We start from the raw sequence: 18217 nt of genomic DNA, 5'->3' as shown, positions 1-18217 counted from the left end.
TCGGCATCCTGCGGGGCGACAAGTCCACATATTCATACGAGGCATTCCATCTGCTCAGGTGTGACGTCGTTGAACTCAGCCATGACATGACGCTTATTGACCAATTCGGTGTAGTCGCTGATACTTTCCTCATTTCGCTGTGTCTTGAGGTAGGCGTAGCGTCTCCCGAATACTGACGTATTATGTCCAAAGAATACCTTCAGAGCAGCCACGGTGTCCGTTAAGGGAACATCGCATGCTCTTTTAGGAAGAATGTGGTTCGTGAAACAGGCATATGTGACGGCGTCGAGTTTGGAGACGATTAGTTGAGCTTTCGCTGTATCGTCCAAGGTAGCACCATCCTTTGAGATGACGTCCTCGTAGCGATTGTACCAGATCTCGAATGTACAACCATTGTCTGCATCACAATTACTCAGGCAAACGTGTCGATAGAGAATTCGTGACGAATTCGGCCGTGGCGATGGGTGCTGTTGGAGCGGCTGGGTGTGAAGCGGAGGCTATCGTTTCCATACGCTTCATCAGCTCGGTGAACATTAGCTGCTGTGCCTTGGTTTGGACTCCCAAGATGTTTAGCAGAATTTCAGCATCCATTTTGAAAGTGCACGGCGTGACCGCAGTAACAGCAGATCGACCGGGCTCACTGCCTGGGCTGAGTGGGTGTCTACTCAGCTACTCAGCGGTTTGGCCAGGCAAAAAGCCGAGGCTGTTTTGGAACTTGACCCGTGGTTCGACCAGACTTGGAGCCCGAGCTAGAGTCCTTGTGGAAAAGTTAGGAACGCTGCAAATTTAGGGGTGTGTATAGGCTTATTCACATTTTATATGAAGCTAAGCACTAGAAAAGAAATTTAAGAATAGTGACAAAGATGAGTTTATGTTTAAGATTCGTATTTTGTATATTGCTTTCTAGAGGTATGTATATCTATGTAGATATACTTATATATGTACATATGTACTGCATTTCTTAAGATTGAAGTTCCGAACACCACATTATTCGAATGGGCTCCTGATGGTCAGCACTTTGTAACCGCTACCACAACGCCTCGTCTTCGCATGGATAATGGTTACAGGTATTGTTTATACTATAGCTTACAGCTTATACCTTATGATTCTCTTAGAAACTTTGGAAAACATTTTGGACACTTTTGAAAGTTTTTAGATTGGGACAAAGAGTACAACTTAGGTTGCAATTTAACTTACTTTAAACAAGACTTTCCTTTATGAGTTCGTTACGGTTACTTTTGCGTACATTTTTTTTTAAAACAGAAAGTGCACCTAACTACAACACTTTCGCAAAATGATTTCTTGACTTCCAAGAACACCTCAACTCCAATTTCCAGCATAATAAGCGGGAAATAATATTACGTAGTATTACATAATTGTATACGTTACAAAATGTTATAAAAAATGACATTAAATGACTATATAAACTACAAAATACCACATTTAGTTTCGCGCGGAGGACAGTATGGAATTTGTTTGTTTTGTTTGTTCCAACACCTTTTTTTTGAAAATGTATGTATAACCAGGGTCAAGCGTGTAGTTAGGAAAAAAAAAACCCTCCTGAAAACAACCCCTTCCCCCCCATGGAAAATCCTCCAGAAAACGACCCCCTCATATCGTTATTTCTAGTATAGCCTTCATAGCAAAAAAAACTAGTTGAAAAATTAGTTGAAATAAACAATTAAAGAAGGAAATTGGACGCTTAATAGTAAATCAAAAACAATATAATATAGCAAATATTATTAAATATCACTATAATGAATATTAACATAAAGTGCTGCGAGTGAGAACAGCAGAAGAAAGATTGTAATACCATTTTCATCCCATTTCCTACTATTTCCTCACAATTTTACTCATCAGCAGTAAAAAAGAACAATGGAGAGTTCGATCACCGTTGGAATTGTTCCATTTTTTCAAAATATGGAAAAACGACTAATACCGAGGCAGCATTCTAAAAACATTTTTCCACCTTTTTTAACTTTTTGCACACTATTTTACTCATTGACAGTGATTACAGACAGTGAATAGTTCCATCCCCGCCGGAATCTTGATTTTTGCAGAACCAGAAAATAAATTACCGAGAAGAACATTTCACCGGCAGTTTTTTTTTTTGAAATTGTATTTAGAGCACTATTCCCCGCATATAGGTGTTATGTAGAGGTCATAATAGCGATTAGAACCAGGCCCTGATTGGAAATTTTTGCTGGACTGGTCGGGTTTTAGTAGCTTAAATATGAATAACGGACCAAAGAAGAGACGGAGGAAGACAAAGTTGGCCGCTTTCTGTAGAGGAAGCTTTGCGCTATAAAATGGTTAAAATATCGTTTTCAGCGATCCTCTGGTTTTTTTGCAAGCTAGTTGAGCTTTTTCTCAACTAGATTTCGAGAGAACAAAAACAACCTGGAGGGAAATAAAAACGAAATATGATAGCAAAAATCTTCTTCTACAATACTCTTAGACCGAATTCGTCTTTATAAACTACCAACTGAGTTATTAGACTTTGTTTGAAGTCATACAGTTTTTGTGGCGTTGCCGAAAATCTGAGATTTCGCACTTCTTTCCGTTGCGAGATCACGGCAGCGTGTTTGAAAAATTCGATGCCGTATTTTGATAGAGCATCAAGGAAAACTCTTAACTGCAAATTTTCGTCTCTGTAGGTATTCTGGTTCTCTCAAAAGCTAGTTGAGAAAAACATTGAAAATTTGAGGCAAAATTTAGAATTTTTCCCAACTAGGTTTCAAAAAAAAAAAAACTAGGGAAGCTAGAAGCACAGAATTTTGTAGAAATATAGAATTTTTTCTACAAATCGCAGCCAGCCATATAGCATGAAATTCACTTTGAGCGCCCATATCCAGAAACTCGTGGAGCCTAACGTGGTGCTAATTTTATCCCTAATTGCATCTGTAGATGTCTTTTTTTTCGCTCAGTTACAGTATCGAAATTGCTTTTTCAAGTGATAATAATAAATTCGTCACTGTTTGATGAGAAATGTGCTCTTTTCAAGGCATCACCCCACGAATCTGAGGTGGTGCAGATTTCAGCTGGATTATTTGTATACGGGATGGGAGACTACGGAGAGGGAGGTGATTCCGTCCATTTCTTGCTAAGTGCTGTAAAAAACGGCCCGGAAGATGCGGCGCCGCACAAGACTGGCGCACTCCAATCGAACCTTTTGTACAAAATGGTGCGCCAAAACGAATGAAGCCGTATCTTCCGGGCCGTTTTTTACGGCAATTAGGAGGAAATGGACGGAATCACCCCCTCTCCGTAGTCTCCCATCCTGTATACGAATACTCCTCCTGAAATCTGCACCACCTCAGATTCGTGGGGTGATGCCTTTAACTCTCGTACACTAAATGCAAAAATCCCACTTTTGTCAGAGATTGATTCCTGACAGTAGCAATAAAAAGGGCGCCACGTCACACTGCGCCTTCAAATACTGGTAATGCAAAAGGCGCTTTTCATAGAGTACGTAATACATTTTATTGGTTGTGACGAAGGAGTTGGCTTTTGTTTGATTGAGATTTTTTTGAGATGTTCTGGAAGTTCCCGTTTTAAATATATTATATAAGGACACCATCGCTTGTATACACATAACATATCTGGCTTCCTCGTCCTTGCCTATTTCATCCTATAATGGCCGGACATTCCACCCATATTCGACACGTACTCCTTTACGAGTTCGAATCTGGTCACCTCGCTGCTGAAGCCCATCGAAATTTAAGTCAAGTATTCGGCACTGAAGCCCCTTCTGAGCGGTCTGTGCGCACCTGGTTCCAGCTCTTCAAAGCTGGAAACAAGAAACTCGAAGATGAGCCTCGCTCTGGTCGACCGACTGCAATATCGTTCGACGAACTGAAGAATCTGGCGCAGCAGCATCCATATGAAGGTGTGCGGTATTTTGCTGCCAGTCTTGGCTGTTCGCTGTCCACCGTGAGCAAGGGACTGCGATCTCTCGAAATGGTGAAAAAGCTCGCTCAGTGGCTCCCTCATGCACTGAGCGACGGCAACCGCCAAAAACACCTGGACATCTGCACTCAGCTGCTCTCCAGAAGCCGCAGATTCGAGTGGCTGGACACCATTGTAACTGGAGATTAAAAATGGGTCCTTTAAGTCAACCACGCCCACAAACGTGCGTGGTGCGCTGCGATGAAATGCCGGATAATTTCTTGAAAGGTGAAATCCATGAGAAGGTCATGCTGAGCGTCTGGCGGGTAGTTCATGGAACCTACCGTTTCGAACTGCTGCCGGACAACACATCAGTTACTGCCGAGGTCTATTACGCTCAAATGCAAAGACTGGCCGACAAGATCTGCAAGGAGCACCCGAAGCTCGACATCGTTCGCCTGCTGCACGATAACGCGCGGCCTCACATCGCGAAGTAGACTTCCCAGAAAATTTTGGAGCTCGGATGGGAAGTTCTACCGCACCCACCGTACAACCCGGACCTGGCCTTGAACGACTACCACCTCTTCCGATCGTTTCGGCATCACCTGGAAGAGAAGCGCTGCGATGATCGTGACCACCTCGAAAATGACCTTCGGGCTTTCTTCGCCTCCAAGTCGCCGGAGTTCTGCGCCAAAGGATTCCGTGATCTTGTGAGACGTTGGCAGAAGGTCGTCGATGTTGATGAAGATTATTTCGTTGAATAATAAAATGTTGTTAAAAAGTTGTGTTTTTTTTTGAAATTTTGCCGTATTTCGGCAGATACGTTCCGAACACCCTAATAACACAAAAATTTATAATGCTTAGATTTGGTGGTTATGGCAGCATGTTAAATTCTCAAGAGGATCAGGATTTTTATCTAGCCACGTCCAATTGAAACACTGCTTTCTATTTCATTATCTTCAAAACTTCTATTATATTATTTATAATGTGCTACATTTAATTTGTTATTTGATGGTTTGTCTTCAAACTGGCAACTGACTGTGGATACCAGATATTCATTCGTTTTGATTCTTTCTCTCGTACTCAATATTTTTGGGTGCGGGACAAGAGGTACCCGTGAAATCCGGCTGACCGTTCCTGTCCACCCTTCAGCACCGCGCTCCTCCGCGTAATTACGGCTGCCGCTCCACCAGCTAGACATTCTCCACTCATTCTCCCCATTGCTCTCTGATCAGCGCCGCGCGCGACGATCGCGCCGCGACGAAGCGGTGGATAGGGCGAATTTTGAAGGGGGGAGTGAAAAACGAATTGCCGCAGCGAATTCTGATGTACGGATAAAGTAAACTAAGCATATTATTGGGAATGAAAGAGAAGCAGAATGCATATATTTTCACACATCTCATATTTTAACACATTTCATGCCCTAAGTCTTCTATATAAACTAGCAGTGCATAAGTATGTGTTTGTCACGGTGAATTTGTGTTCAACTTTCAACTGCAGCAGCTATAATCACCTTGATCACCTTGACTCCCGTTGATCTTCGAACTGGTCGAGCAGGCGCCAGTAATTCTTCCATTTGTCCTGATCGCGTGCCAGAGTAGCCCAGTGGTTCCTCCTTTTGCGTGGGACACGAAGAGCATCATATTTTTCTTTCAAGGACTTCGTGAAGAAGTCTGACCATCGGGTCGACGGTCTTCCTGTAGTGCGCTTAATATCGCGGGGAACCCAGTCGCTCACGGCTCTGGTCCAACGGTTGTCATTAAAGCGCATCACGTGCCCGGCCCACCTAATTTTGCTTTCCTTAGCATATGCGGCAGCGTCTCTGATCTTCGATCGTTGACGTAGGAGAGAACTTCGAATCCCGTCCCTCACTTGCGTGAAACGGGATACTCCTAGGATCACTCTCTCAATTGCGCGTTCAGTGACGCTCACCGCGTTTTCTTCCTGCTTGCGAAATGCCCGAGTTTCGGAAGCATAGGTCAAAGCAGGAAGTACGGTGGTGTTGAAGAGGTGAGCACAGAGCCGAGTGTTCCTAGTTTTCTTCACTACATCCTCGATGCTCTTGTACGCTTCCCAAACTGCTCGTTTCTTTCTGAAGACCGATCTTTTTACACGTTTCATCTAATTCGACCAGCATCCGCTTAGACTGATTGATACTTTATGTTATAAGAGCGATCTTATCAGCGAAACGAAAATGGTGTGAATGCCGGCCGTCAACTTTCACTCATATGTTGTCTCACTGCAATCCTCACATCGCCTTCTCGAGAGTGGCACTGAATATTTTGCGGGAAATTGTGTCACCCTGACGAACCTCTCCACGTCGATTATGACATCATCGTAGAATGGAGAACATTTGGCCATGAAGTTGCTATGCAACTCACAAAGTATATTTATGTATGGGGTAGGGACGTCTTGGTTCTCCGAGGCCTCCATGACCGCTTCGGCCTCAGCTGTGTCAAAGGCCTTCGAATCGATGGAAGTGATACACAGCAGCATCTTGTACTATAGCGATACTTCTAAGAGTTTTGGAACCGTGGGTATGTGGTAAACCGCGCTGAATTCTTTTCGAAATCCTGCTTGCTCGCATGGCTATCTTTCATGTAATGTTCCCTCTATCCTGTTTAGAATTACCCTTGTGAAGAGCTTGTAGATGACAGACAGTAAACAGATTGGGCTGTAGTTGTCGATGTCTTTTGAGCCTCCCTTCTTATACAACAACACGGTCTTGCTGGTCTTCCACTGTTTAGGAACCTTGCATTCCGACAGATAACGTGTAAAGAGCCTCGCCAGGGTGTTGATGAGTACTGGCGGAAGGCTCTTCAGGTGTTCTGGTCTTATTCTGTCGGGACCGGGTGCCGTACGATTTCTTACCGCCATAATAGCATGTCGTATTCTGGGCGGGAGAACCTCTGGAATGACTTGTCCATCTTCCCTCAGATGGTGAGGAGGCAAGTGGACATGGCTGTCGAAGAGATCAGAGTAGAAGTCGTGTATGATTTTCTCCATTCCCCTTCTCAATGCAATGCTTGTTTCCTCTGGGTTCCGGAGAGCAGCCATCTTCGTCTTGCGATTGGCGGAGTTTCGGGCGTAGCGAAGGCTCTTTTCTGCCTCAGCAGCTTTAGTCAAAACCTCTGCTTTTCTCTCTTCAAAGTCTTCGTTTATCGCCTCTCTGCAAAGCCTTGCGAGCTCGGACGTGAGTTTTTGGTCATACCTCCGGCTCGTGCTGGTCGTCGCTGGCGTATCAGCTCAAGAGTTTTGGGACACAGGCGTCTCTTGGTAGTTTTAAAACTCTGAACCTTCCTCGTGAAACTGTTCAACGAGCTGATCGTATTCCTCGTCGATGTTGTCCATCGCGAAATCCTCCCGCCCTTCCTCTAATCCCTGCTAGCGTAGGGAAGAGATCCGAGTTAATGATAAATCTGGGACTTCACTCTTTGATCTCAGCGGTTTCTCTTCTCTCCGTGTGAAGGGAAATCTTTCTTGGTCTTGCTGGTCTTCCACTTTTTAGGAACCTTGCATTCCGACAGGTAACGTGAAAGAGCCTCGCCAGGGTGTTGATGAGTACTGGCGGAAGGTTCTTCAGGTGTTCTGGTCTTATTCTGTTGGGACCGGGTGCTGTGCTATTTCTTACCGACATGATAGCATATAGTATTTCGGAAGGAAGAACCTCTGGAGTGACTTGTCCATCTTCCCTCAGATGGTGAGGAGGCAAGTGGACATGGCTGTCGAAGAGATCAGAGTAGAAGTCGTGTATGATTTTCTCCATTCCCCTTCTCAATGCAATGCTTGTTTCCTCTGGGTTCCGGAGAGCAGCCATCTTCGTCTTGCGACTGGCCCTGTCTCGACGGGCATAGCGGATGCTTTTCCCCGCCTCTGCAGCTTCAGCCAGCATTTCTGCTCTTCTCTCTTTAAGATCTTCCTTTATCGCCTCTCTGCAAAGCCTTGCGAGCGCGGACGTGAGTTCTTGGTCCCCTGCGGCTCGTGCTGCTCCACGCTGGCGTATCAGCTCAAGAGTTTCAAGAGACAGGCGCCTCTTGGTGGTTTTAAAACTCTCAGCCTTCTTCGCGCAGACGTGAAGGTGTTCAACAAGCCGGTCATATTCCTCGTCGATATTGTCCATTGCGGAATCTTCCCAAAAACCGGCTAGCGTAGCGAAGAGATCCCAGTTGATGATAGTCCTGGGATTTCTCTCTCTGAACTTGGCGACTTTCTCTGCTCTCCTTGCGAAGGAAAATCTTCCTCGGAGGAGGCGATGGTCCGATCCCGTATAGAACTTTGGTACAACAGCGACGTCCGTCAGGGAGAACCTTTTATTGACGATGATGTGGTCAATTTCATTACGGTACCCTCCACTGGATGACTCACACATCCATAGTAGCGAGGAGGGCTTCTAGAACTGCGAGTTCCCCTTGGGTAACTTTAGTCGCCATGATGAACTCGGAAAGCCTCTCCCCTATTTCATTCCATTGTAGAGCGTGGGTGCCGGTGTGAAGTTCCTCAGACATTCTTCTCGGGCCAATTTTGGCGTTGAAATAGAAAGCGTCATTGTCTTCTTCGTAGCTTGATGTTGGAGCGTGAGTGAGGATATAGTCAAAGCTGAAGCTGACCCACGTCTTCTCATCCGCAGACGTCCGATTCGTGTCGCAAGTTGTTCGAAAGAGTCGATGTTTCTTGTCACACTCGTGTTGACGAGGACACCAATTGCACCAACTTCTCTACCGTCGCATGTTCCTAAGAAGAATTCTCCAGTTTCAGCGTTGAGAGGCACCCTATTCCTTTGCGTTTTGGTTGCCAAGATGACTCCTGGAAACCCGTGTTACCTGGCGCTACGTATCAGGCTTTACTCTGGAGTCATCTCTGAAGTACTGTAGAGTGATACGCTCTTATTACTGTGACATGCGTAAAATTGTGAAACCCATGGGTAGATTCCAAGCCTCTAGTCCCACGAGCTTCTGGGAGAACGTTCCATTGTCCCGGAGTGGAGCTTATTTGTAGGAGGCGACTCCAAACCGCTTTTCCTGCATTTCTAACATCGCATTCCGTGGTACGTTGTCCTTAAAGGCATCACCCCACGAATCTGGGAACTGCGAAATGGTACGGGTTTCAGGCGGCCAATAACTAGACGGAGTTGTAAATTGTAGGGAAGAGGACGATTCCGTTCATTACTCCCTGCATCAGTGTAAACGGACGACCCCGAAACGCTGTTTTTTACGACGACTTCTGTTGCAATGCGCTACCATTGCGCCCCGCCTGCGATTCGTCGAAAACTCATTGATGAAGAAGGAAGACTGGTACAGGGAGAAATGAACGGAATCACCTTCTTCCCCACAATCTACAGGCATTGCCCGCCTGAAACTCGTGCCACCCCAGATTAGTGGGATGATGCCGTTAAATGCAGGTTTTTTGCCGGACCGACGTGTGGGTTAGAAGGGTGTTACGAGTCAGTCTTGGGAAAGGAGAAACAAGGAGTTCGTCCGCTGAATCCACCTGAGTCAAGGCAGGAACAAGGTCAGTTAGGTTTGGTCTGCAATTAACCCTCTAACCGCGACCTGGGGACGCGCCACGTAGCCTCGCGACTAACCGGCTGTGAATTCTCTGGTGAGATATCTGTGGGGTAAACAGTGGCACGTTTGTAAAAGGTTTACGCTGTGAAATATTTAAAGGCAACATACCACTAATCTGACGTGGTGAGGGTATGCCCAGAAGCTGGAGATGAGGTTGTTGATTGCTCTGATCCGGGTCGTTCCGCTCACTTCTCCCTAAAAAAATGGCGTGGAAACAGCTTTAAGTTCCCAAGAGATACGTTAGAACGCTCATCTGTGTATACGTTCTGGTCCCTTCAGCAACTTATTCATTCGTTTCACTTGAATAGGCTATCGAGGAAAACTCACTGACTTTCTACTGATGCGCAGCTGGATGCGGCGTGTGGGTATGGTGGCGGGTTGCAGCTGAAATCGTTGTGGAAAACAGAGTCTTTCACGCCGTTTTTTTTTACGATGATTAGAGAGAGAAGAGCGGAACCACTCCGTGATCAACCTACGACCATCTCTAGCTTTTCCCATGGGTTCCCTCACCAGGTCAGATTCGTGGTATGCTTTCTTTAAAGTAATATTATCAGATGCACCTGGTTTTTGGACGTTAGTTGGGTATTTTAGCAAGTGTCCCAAGTTCCCCAACTAACTTTGGGGAGAACGAAAAATGTGAAAAAAAAACAGAAGCAGGATTCTGGTTGGAAAAATTTCCTATTGTAACATATTCCTAACTGGATAGGTGTTAAGAGGATATGAACTGAGTCTATCGGAGTTTCTTCGAAGTCGTGATTTTTTTTTTTGATTCGGAACCAAAAGTCCAAATTTTCATACATTTCCTCGTCGTGCGACGACGCTACTGCGGTTAAAAGATCCGCCTTCGATTTTGAAAAATCATCAATAAAAACCCTTAGCTGCAAGCTTTATACTAATCTCTTTAGATGATGTGGCCTAAACCTAGTTAAGAGAATCCAGAAAAATCTACTATTTTATATTTGTAAGTTTCAAAAAACTAGGAGAGATAGAAATGCCAAATTTTGCTCAAATAGAGGCAGGATTTGTCCGTACTTACATTTTTATTTTTGTATTTCTTACATCACCTTCAATTATATATACTAAATTTAAACAAGAGAAAATAAAAAATCAGAACAAAAACTCGACGGTTTAGGTTTTGGCATTACTCCGGGAAACTAGTCAATGAAGTAATGTGTAATTTGCCGAACGAGGAACTGTGGGAGGTAATGCGGGGTTCTGTTATATACTGTGGTTGTTTCATTTTTGCTTGTTGCAGGTAAAATTTCGTCCAGTATCATGTTACAGTAAATTTGAAGTACGGAGTTTGATCTCTAGGGAATTGGAACCAGCTGAACTGCTGCACAGCAAAAAGGTGGGAACAGCCAAAAATCGGAAGTTAGCTTTGCCAAATGGTTTTATTTTGATAGATTTAGAATGGACCGCTATTGCTGTTCGCATGAACTGGCAGTAATCGGCATTATCTCTTCTTTCTTTCTCTTGTTACACTTTTTACTGTAGATACATCTTGAGGGTCTAAGAACTGAAGATTCCTTTTATGCGATTTTAAACACTATTTTATAAGTTATAATTTTGTTTAGTGGCGAAGAGTAAGCGGAAATCTTCGTTCAGCACAGCCTCCCTCTCTCTGTCTTCATTTTTTCACCACATTTCTCTAGTTTTGTTACTAGATCTCATTCTTAATTGGTACAAAAACACCTTTTGTCTTGAAGAAATATTGAAACAGTCTGTTGACCTAGCAGGATAGTTGTAGTCGGGTCAAAACTACATGAAGCTCAGTGCAGTTGTGTAAGTGGCTGCACTCTAGGTGAGGTGAGACTCCCTGACAATACTCATCGCTCCAGTCTGAGTGAAGCAAGCGATGGTCCCATCCTAAATTCTCACTCTCGATCCCAACCGTTGCGCTTCACTGCCGCTCCCAGCGCAGCCGTTTACGCAAGTGCGCCGAGCTTCAAGTAGTTTTGACCCGACTGTACCATCAGCAAGCAAGTTCTGTTATCTATATAAATGAAATGGTGTACTCTGCTTGCTGGAAAATCAGGCCAGAAAATAACTATGGAACAATGTTGGCACTGTTGCATGCGTTCTGCACTTCACGGAAGTGATTGGGGCATTTGAAGCCTGTATCTGTGTGTAGTATCTTTAACGATGAATCTTCATACTGATGAATCTCAGTTCAAATTATCCGTTTTACATTGACTGATTTTTCAAGACCACTGCTGATCCCGATCATATCCATCCAGCTGGATTTTCCAAGCCGACAGTAGCGTATGTTCCGCCACACCTGCGTAAAGGTGTGTATTATATTGTAGCTTATTTCTCTGTTTTCCCGTCTTTTTGCCACTGACGAATTCGTATTTTGCAGCACAAATAACGGGTTCTGTGGGTATTGCTAAAAGCATGCAAGTGACTCCCGCCAAGATGACTGACACTGATAAAAAAATTCTCATGATTAAGAAGAAGTTAAAAGACATTGCTACACTGAAAGTGAGTTCTTATTACCTAATTCTCACATCATTCAACACCTGTAATTCACATCAACATTCCCACGTTGAGTTTCATTCACATCAACTGTCCTTTCTTAGGTCTTCGATTTGTTCGGGCGAATAATTTTTGCACTCGTACTTGTCAAGCGAAAATGTCACATAGTTGCTTCTCGATGAGAGGAGAGGAGGAGCACCATGTCTTGCCTATAAGGACCTCGTGCAAGAATGTAAACGTGGCTCGGCTGCTTTTCTGTTCTGGTTCGGTTTCCATCTAATCTACCTAAGACTTAAGAGTGTCAATATGGTAAACAAAAGCGGAAAGATGGGTTGCACGAGTCTAGTAAAGGTAAAGTAAAAAAAAAGTAAAGTAAAGAGTTCTAAGAGTTATCGAGGTGCACAATGGACGTACTGCGAGTTGATGACTTGCCACCTCTGGAATGTGCCAGAGCGAGGATGTTAAGAAGATGTTCTACGGCATCAACGATGAGCGGAAAGTTCAGTTGAGAGATGTTTTGACGGCAAAACCGTGGAAGCCTGGATACTGTAATTCTCTAGACATCAACGAAATTTCAACCGAAGTCCCAACAGAGAAAAAAATGCTTAACCATATGATTGGAAAATGGCGTCACTTAACCACCTAAGCGTATCCCCCCAATAAACGCTGCGAACGTTGAAGAAGAAAAATTTGCATTTGATGAATCTTGCTAAGGAAGAATATGTTATCAGCAAAACAATAACTTGTTTGTAATTCCTTGTTAACATTAACACTGGAACCAAAAAATTTAGATCTCGACAGCGGTCTTTACTGTTTTGTGAAAATCCTGTGAAAGAATTTTTTTTACCAAACATTTAAGTAAGTAACTAAACAGGATAATCGCCAGCTGAGCCGACCAATTTCTCCAGTTTGGAAATGAATTTTATGCGAAAAAGAAAATTCAGTTATGATGTGAGGGAAAGCTGGTGCAGATTTTTGTTAATGGGAAGCCTCTCGGTTGCGAAGAAGCTACTAAAGGAGAAAAAAAAAAGATTGCTGTCGACATAATACAATCCAATATCACTTAGGAAACGAGTATTTCGCTATTTCGTGCGTATTCCTCTATTTAAAGGATAAAAAGATAAAGTGTCTGGCATTAATCAATCCGCTTGGGATGTGCTGTGCCCTCACGTTCACTTCAATTCAGAACCGTTTGAGGTTTACTAACGTGTGACTGGCCTATACAGTGACTAGCGGTGGCTAGCCGACGTGTCAAGTCAGTGTTTTTATCCTCCTAGACAATTCTGGTACCAATTTATCGACCCCGGAGGAATGAAAGGCTTGGTGAGCACCAGGGCGAATCCGAACCTCCGATCGATCGTGCAGGAAGCGGAATCTCTAGCCGTTACACCACACCCGCCCCATTCCTCTAGCTGTTGCCGCTAATCTGTCGCATCCATTCTCCTTGAAAATCTTAAGGTCACACTTATGCTGTGTATTTACTAAGCGCCAGATCCAAAAGCAGTCCAATCCCAGAGGCTTGATTCAGTAGAGTTTAGTCGACATAGAAGTTTTGTCAGAGCTAAACGGATCATGATAATGAATTAAGTGTACTGTCTCAGAAACCATCGTAAATACAATAGAAGTGAGAAAAATTACTGCAGCACGCACATGTTATGCTCCATTTGAGGTTAGTTGTCCAGCTCAATCTGGAACCTTTTCAAACTTTCTAAAATGAAAAAAAGGAACTTTTAAAACCCGTGACTACATATACTGGGACCTACTACGCATCAGTGATAAAGGAACTGCATTGATTTTCTTGGTTTTGTTATGGTAAATGTTCAATAGGAAAATAAATTCTGACAAAAAGAACATTGGGAAATTTCCTCTATGGGTTTCTAATGTGTTATTTACAACAACTTATGACGACTTGCAGAATGGTGAAGCTTTCTTGAATGAGCATGGGTTTGCTAAATTCTTGGAGCAACGTAGGGTAAGCAGTTTTGTCAACACTTGTCATTCAGTCCAGCTTCTGTTCGATAATTCAGCATCGCTCTGTCGCTCTGTCAGCCTCCAGAGTTTCGGTACTCCACTTCTGAGTGGTAGTTTTTAGGCCTGTTGTCATTTCTGTTGGTTCGGTTTAAAGGAATTCTTATTTGCTTTTTTTTGTGGCCAAAATCACACGTCAGTTACGCCCATATGCGGATGAAATACGTGAAATGTGAAAGTGAGTTTATTCCTGTGAAAATTTTTATCTCAGCTCATGCAGGATATACTTTGGTTTCTTTAACGTTTTCGTTGCGAGAAACCACGTTCAATGTGTTCGTAATGGCTTTGCGAGTCATGATCAAGTGCATGACATTCGCCACAACCTTCTGATTTCAAATAAGCAAACTTTTTTCATACTGCTGCCCATCTACTTCATGTAAGTTCAGCGGCGCACGTGACGTCCAATGTTCAGAAAGAGAGGATCTCAGACCAGTGGCAGACCTCAGGAAGTGTTGCTCTCTATAAGAAAGGTAGCCGAGAGCAGCTTTGAGATTACCGTCGAATATGTTTCTGAACATCTCGTACAAAGTGTTCACGCATGCACAACATCAAGGACGCTGGATGATGCCCAACATCAATAACAGACTGGATTCCGTCAGAGTTTCAGCATTTCAGGTTTTCGTGCAGGGACTACACCATGTCGAGGATCAGGGTTGCTAGGAATAGTGCCTTGTTGTAACCTTCGTCGACTATGAGAAAATTTTTGACGGCCTAGAAACAAATGCAATAGTGTTTGCACTAGCCGACCAATGTGTGGACGCGTCGTATACAAGGTTATTCAAGGACACTAACCAACTACTACACAATTGCACAGCCACGATGCAGCTCATCCCTCACCATACTTGTCGAAACGGCAAGGCGATGCAATGTCGCCAAACGTGTTCAGGGTTGTATTACAATGGATAATGAAGTCACTTGCTCAGGAAGAAAGGGGCGTGTGTTGGTGAAAAAATTCTCAAATGTTCATTTCGCGGATCACATCGTTCTCTTTTCGAAAAGTATCAGTGAAGCAGAGACGCTCTAGGAATTAAAAAAAAAAGCAGGAAAGGGAATGTCATTGAGAATAAACGGGAAGAAGATACATTTCATGAAGAACGTCTACTGTGAGAACGGAGGAATACAACATGAGGGCTTTGAAATTGTGCAAACTTCATCATGCATGTACTGCGGAGGTTTCATGAGTATGGAGAACAAATTGAAGGAAGAACTGAATAGAAGTATAAAAACTGCGTGAGCAGCATTTGTACCCGTAGGGAAACTAAAGGTCAATTGAAAAAGAAAGAGCTCTTTACCGACCTGTTCGACTCTACAGTTTTTCTAGCGCTTTGTGACGCAGCAGGGACGTGGCCCGCTGTCGCGTCCAAGAAGCTGCTTACTACTCTCAGCGCTCTTGAGATTCTGCAAACTTTCTAAAGTTTAAGGTTGCGCACAACACCTAGCCGGTCTCCGGAGCTCCGACTTACCAGTAATGTCTCGTCTTCGTGACCCAGTGCTAAACACGCTTGGGAGAGGCCGCTAACGAAATGGGCTGATGTGTTCACTGCATGGATGGATCAGCCGAGAGCTCAGCTAGATGCGGCTCATGGACCTCGTAAACATTAGTAACAAAACTTGTGTACATTTTTGTTAACGACTTTGAGAGAGAAAGAGAGAAAGGATTGGAAAAGATGGTGGTACCAGCACGTTCTGCGAAGGGAGGTCATCCGAGTATCTAAAGATATCAATTGAGATAGTTGTATTAGTTGAAAGTCCGCTTTTCGGTTAAGCAGCTGTATCTGTGACATTTTGAAGAATTCACGTCTAGGTTGCGTCGGAAAAAAGAGATCACTGGAAAAATCTTACTGGGACATGCCCTATATTTTAAAGGTTTCTTTGAACTGAATACAAAACCCTTAAGGTCACTTAGAAGAAGTTTACAGAACGAACCACAAATGACACCAAGGAAAAAAGTGTTTCGAGGCAGTTGAAACAGTGAGTTAACACACATTAAAACGAAGTGCAGACCTACTTTTATCAGAACTTGGATTCAAGTAAAATGAATGAGTTAAAAACATCACCGAAGTTTTGTGCACACAAAGCCAGCAGGATTTGAAGACAGATAAATCACTGCTGAGACTATATCTCGTAAATACGTTTCCGTGGTCTTAAAATGATGATCTGAGCAGATGGTAAATACATAACATCAGAGGGAAAAAGTACAGCTACCGCGCAGTCCTCATGAAAAATGAATTTGAAGCTTTAACATGAAAACATGTACGTGAAAAGCACTGGACGAGGTAAACACTAGCCGATGTGTTGCCGTTTGAGTTTACCCACCGTTTGTATGCTTTCTGTAGGGCAGGGTCAAGCGTGTGATGGGATTTTCCCATCGGGGGTTGTAAAGGGAGCGGGTTGCAGGGGAAGGGGGTCGTAAGGGAGCGTTGGCCAGTTGTGAACTGAGGATAGCATGATAACCAGCACAAAATATTACGTAGTAATTAAATAATTACATACATTACAAGATTTTACAATAAATAATATTAAATGATTACATGAATTACAACTATTATATTTAGTTTCAGGTAAAATGGAAGCATCAACATTTCGTGTTGACAATGCCCAGTGTATTGACAATGTAGTAGTGAGACCACGCAGATTCGACACTCGCTGAGGCAAATTTTTGCAAAAGAGATGGAAACTTGAAACAACTTCTTAAAAGTGAAGAATTTAATTTCACGTAGATTCCAGCAGTTCAAATGTGAATTTAACAAAATTTAATGACCAAAAAAGCCCAGATTTTGTGCCCCTTGTTAGCTTAGTAACTTCGTCATAAGAGGACCAAAAGAAAAATTTTAGATAGTTTTGCAGAGAAGGTCTGTCCTAAAAACAGTCATATCGCTGTTTTTTCCCACCTAGTCTTGGAATTTTGATGGGAGAAAGATGGGAAAAGTGCTTTTTTCTCATCCTCCTCTCTCAACCATCTGATAGAGAAAATCCTCTGCTACAAAATACTGGACGATAATTTGCTTCGCATCAAGTTACTCCGAGTTATTGATCAAAAGTCACACACTTTTCGGCGGGTGAGCAAATTAAGATTTTTCCATTCCAAAAAATGTGATGGTGTTTTAAAAAATTCCATACATTCGGATGGAGAGTCTGAGAAAACCCCTATGTATAAAATTTCTCCTTTTCGGATTATCTGGTTTTCTCAAAATTTGGATGGGACAAATCCAAAAAAGTCAGAAAATTTCAAACGTCGACCTATCAAAATTCCAAAAAGACTAGGTGGCAAAATGATCGTTTTTTAGGGCAAACCCTCTTCTCTCAAAAACTACCTGAACTTTTTCTTTTCGTCCTCTTATGACAAAGTTATTCGCGATCTCCCAGACGTAAAAATTTGTACAGAATCTGAGCTTTTTTGGTCATTAAATTTTATTTAAATTCTCTTTTAAATTGCTGTATACTTCGTAAAATTAAATTCTTCATTTTTTAGAAGTTGTTTTAAGTTTCTATCTCTTTTGCAAAAATTTGCCTCAGCTGGGAGTCGAACGTAGGAGGGCACATTGTCATATTGCAGGAACAAATTGTTGATCTTCTTCGCTTTTTTTTCTTCGTTCCTCTGTGATTCGACTTATGTACCTGACTATACTATTTTTTGGTCGTATTGTGCTTTAATCAGAATTTGAAGATAATTCATAGATGTTAGAGTCGAAATAGAATAGAATAAAAGTGGAAATATTTCTCTACCAGTATTTCAACATTAATTTCAGCAAATTTGCGTCTTCTAGTAAATGGTATTTATTTGCTTCTGGCAGCAACCGATTTCCACATTTGTCATTTGTTCCTCGGCTAGTTTTTGACTTTTCGAAACACATGAAATTTCCAATATATTGAATTAGCAGCAATCGGGAACTGCCTCACGAACGTTGGAGGAAAAGAAGAAGAAAGGTGGGAGGGAAGGGGGGAGAGGTCGTACTCCAGAAGGTCGTGTTCCATCACCATGCTTGACCCTGCTGTAGGGTGATAAGGCGAAAGAAAAGGGAATAAATCACTGATGGCTTTGATTTTTCCACGATCTGTCGGAGGCGAAAGCGCTGAAACGTTAGCTGTTAATAAAAACCAATACCAATCTTGGCAACAGGTCAGGAAATCAATAAAATGTACGATTTTTGCTTCCGCATTGCTACAGCCGAGAGCAACATGAGACGTGGGCGTCGTTTATTGATTCGACATGTCCGTTCAGGTCCTCTGCAACAATAATCATGTGTTCCGGTGTTGCC

General features: G+C 43.1%; 8 protein-coding genes across 10 annotated transcripts in view; 5 read left to right on the top strand and 3 right to left on the bottom strand.

The window, feature by feature from the left end:
- RB195_022899 (uncharacterized protein) overlaps positions 1–4385 on the top strand; it is a gene marked incomplete at both ends in the record, with an annotated part of 57191 nt that extends 52806 nt beyond the window's left edge. The window contains 3 exons of one of the 2 annotated variants that reach the window (XM_064210146.1): positions 967–1067; positions 3726–3889; positions 3982–4385. In XM_064210146.1, coding sequence (XP_064066027.1) covers positions 967–1067; positions 3726–3889; positions 3982–4385 — 669 coding nt within the window. Of the gene's footprint in view, positions 1–966; positions 1068–1156; positions 1203–3725; positions 3890–3981 lie in introns of those variants that run through there. The other variant, XM_064210147.1, reaches the window with a different exon arrangement.
- On the top strand, positions 3637–4098 carry RB195_022900 (uncharacterized protein; the record flags this gene model as incomplete). The annotated part of the gene is made up of 1 exon (XM_064210148.1): positions 3637–4098. The coding sequence occupies one exon, from the start codon at positions 3637–3639 to the stop codon at positions 4096–4098; it is 462 nt and encodes a 153-aa protein (XP_064066028.1).
- RB195_022898 (uncharacterized protein) lies at positions 4197–4652 on the top strand (the record flags this gene model as incomplete). Its single annotated transcript, XM_064210145.1, has 2 exons — positions 4197–4340; positions 4395–4652. The coding sequence occupies 2 exons, from the start codon at positions 4197–4199 to the stop codon at positions 4650–4652; spliced, it is 402 nt and encodes a 133-aa protein (XP_064066026.1).
- Positions 4653–5406: 754 nt separating this feature from the next.
- Positions 5407–7239, bottom strand: RB195_022897 (uncharacterized protein; the record flags this gene model as incomplete). 2 transcript variants are annotated; one of them, XM_064210144.1, is made up of 4 exons in its annotated part: positions 5407–5980; positions 6200–6390; positions 6520–7057; positions 7178–7239. In XM_064210144.1, the coding sequence occupies 4 exons, from the start codon at positions 7237–7239 to the stop codon at positions 5407–5409; spliced, it is 1365 nt and encodes a 454-aa protein (XP_064066024.1). The 2 variants fall into 2 exon arrangements, with proteins under 2 accessions (XP_064066024.1, XP_064066025.1); XM_064210143.1 differs by having other exon boundaries at positions 6520–7133; positions 7185–7239.
- A 76-nt stretch (positions 7240–7315) lies between these two features.
- On the bottom strand, positions 7316–8257 carry RB195_022896 (uncharacterized protein; the record flags this gene model as incomplete). The annotated part of the gene is made up of 1 exon (XM_064210142.1): positions 7316–8257. One exon carries the CDS (start codon positions 8255–8257, stop codon positions 7316–7318), a length of 942 nt encoding a protein of 313 aa, XP_064066023.1.
- On the bottom strand, positions 7316–8393 carry RB195_022895 (uncharacterized protein; the record flags this gene model as incomplete). The annotated part of the gene is made up of 2 exons (XM_064210141.1): positions 7316–8195; positions 8254–8393. 2 exons carry the CDS (start codon positions 8391–8393, stop codon positions 7316–7318), a joined length of 1020 nt encoding a protein of 339 aa, XP_064066022.1.
- Positions 8394–9116: 723 nt separating this feature from the next.
- Positions 9117–12576, top strand: RB195_022894 (uncharacterized protein; the record flags this gene model as incomplete). The annotated part of the gene is made up of 5 exons (XM_013438984.2): positions 10622–10654; positions 10708–10803; positions 11662–11743; positions 11815–11936; positions 12382–12576. 5 exons carry the CDS (start codon positions 10622–10624, stop codon positions 12574–12576), a joined length of 528 nt encoding a protein of 175 aa, XP_013294438.2.
- Positions 12577–13746: 1170 nt separating this feature from the next.
- On the top strand, positions 13747–14008 carry RB195_022893 (uncharacterized protein; the record flags this gene model as incomplete). The annotated part of the gene is made up of 2 exons (XM_064210140.1): positions 13747–13902; positions 13958–14008. 2 exons carry the CDS (start codon positions 13747–13749, stop codon positions 14006–14008), a joined length of 207 nt encoding a protein of 68 aa, XP_064066021.1.
- Positions 14009–18217: the final 4209 nt, after the last annotated feature.

This window comes from Necator americanus, chromosome X (assembly GCF_031761385.1).
Source record: "Necator americanus strain Aroian chromosome X, whole genome shotgun sequence".
Taxonomy (NCBI): domain Eukaryota; kingdom Metazoa; phylum Nematoda; class Chromadorea; order Rhabditida; family Ancylostomatidae; genus Necator; species Necator americanus.
Note: the sequence above shows the minus strand (reverse complement) of the source record. Positions and strands in the feature narration are given on the sequence as shown.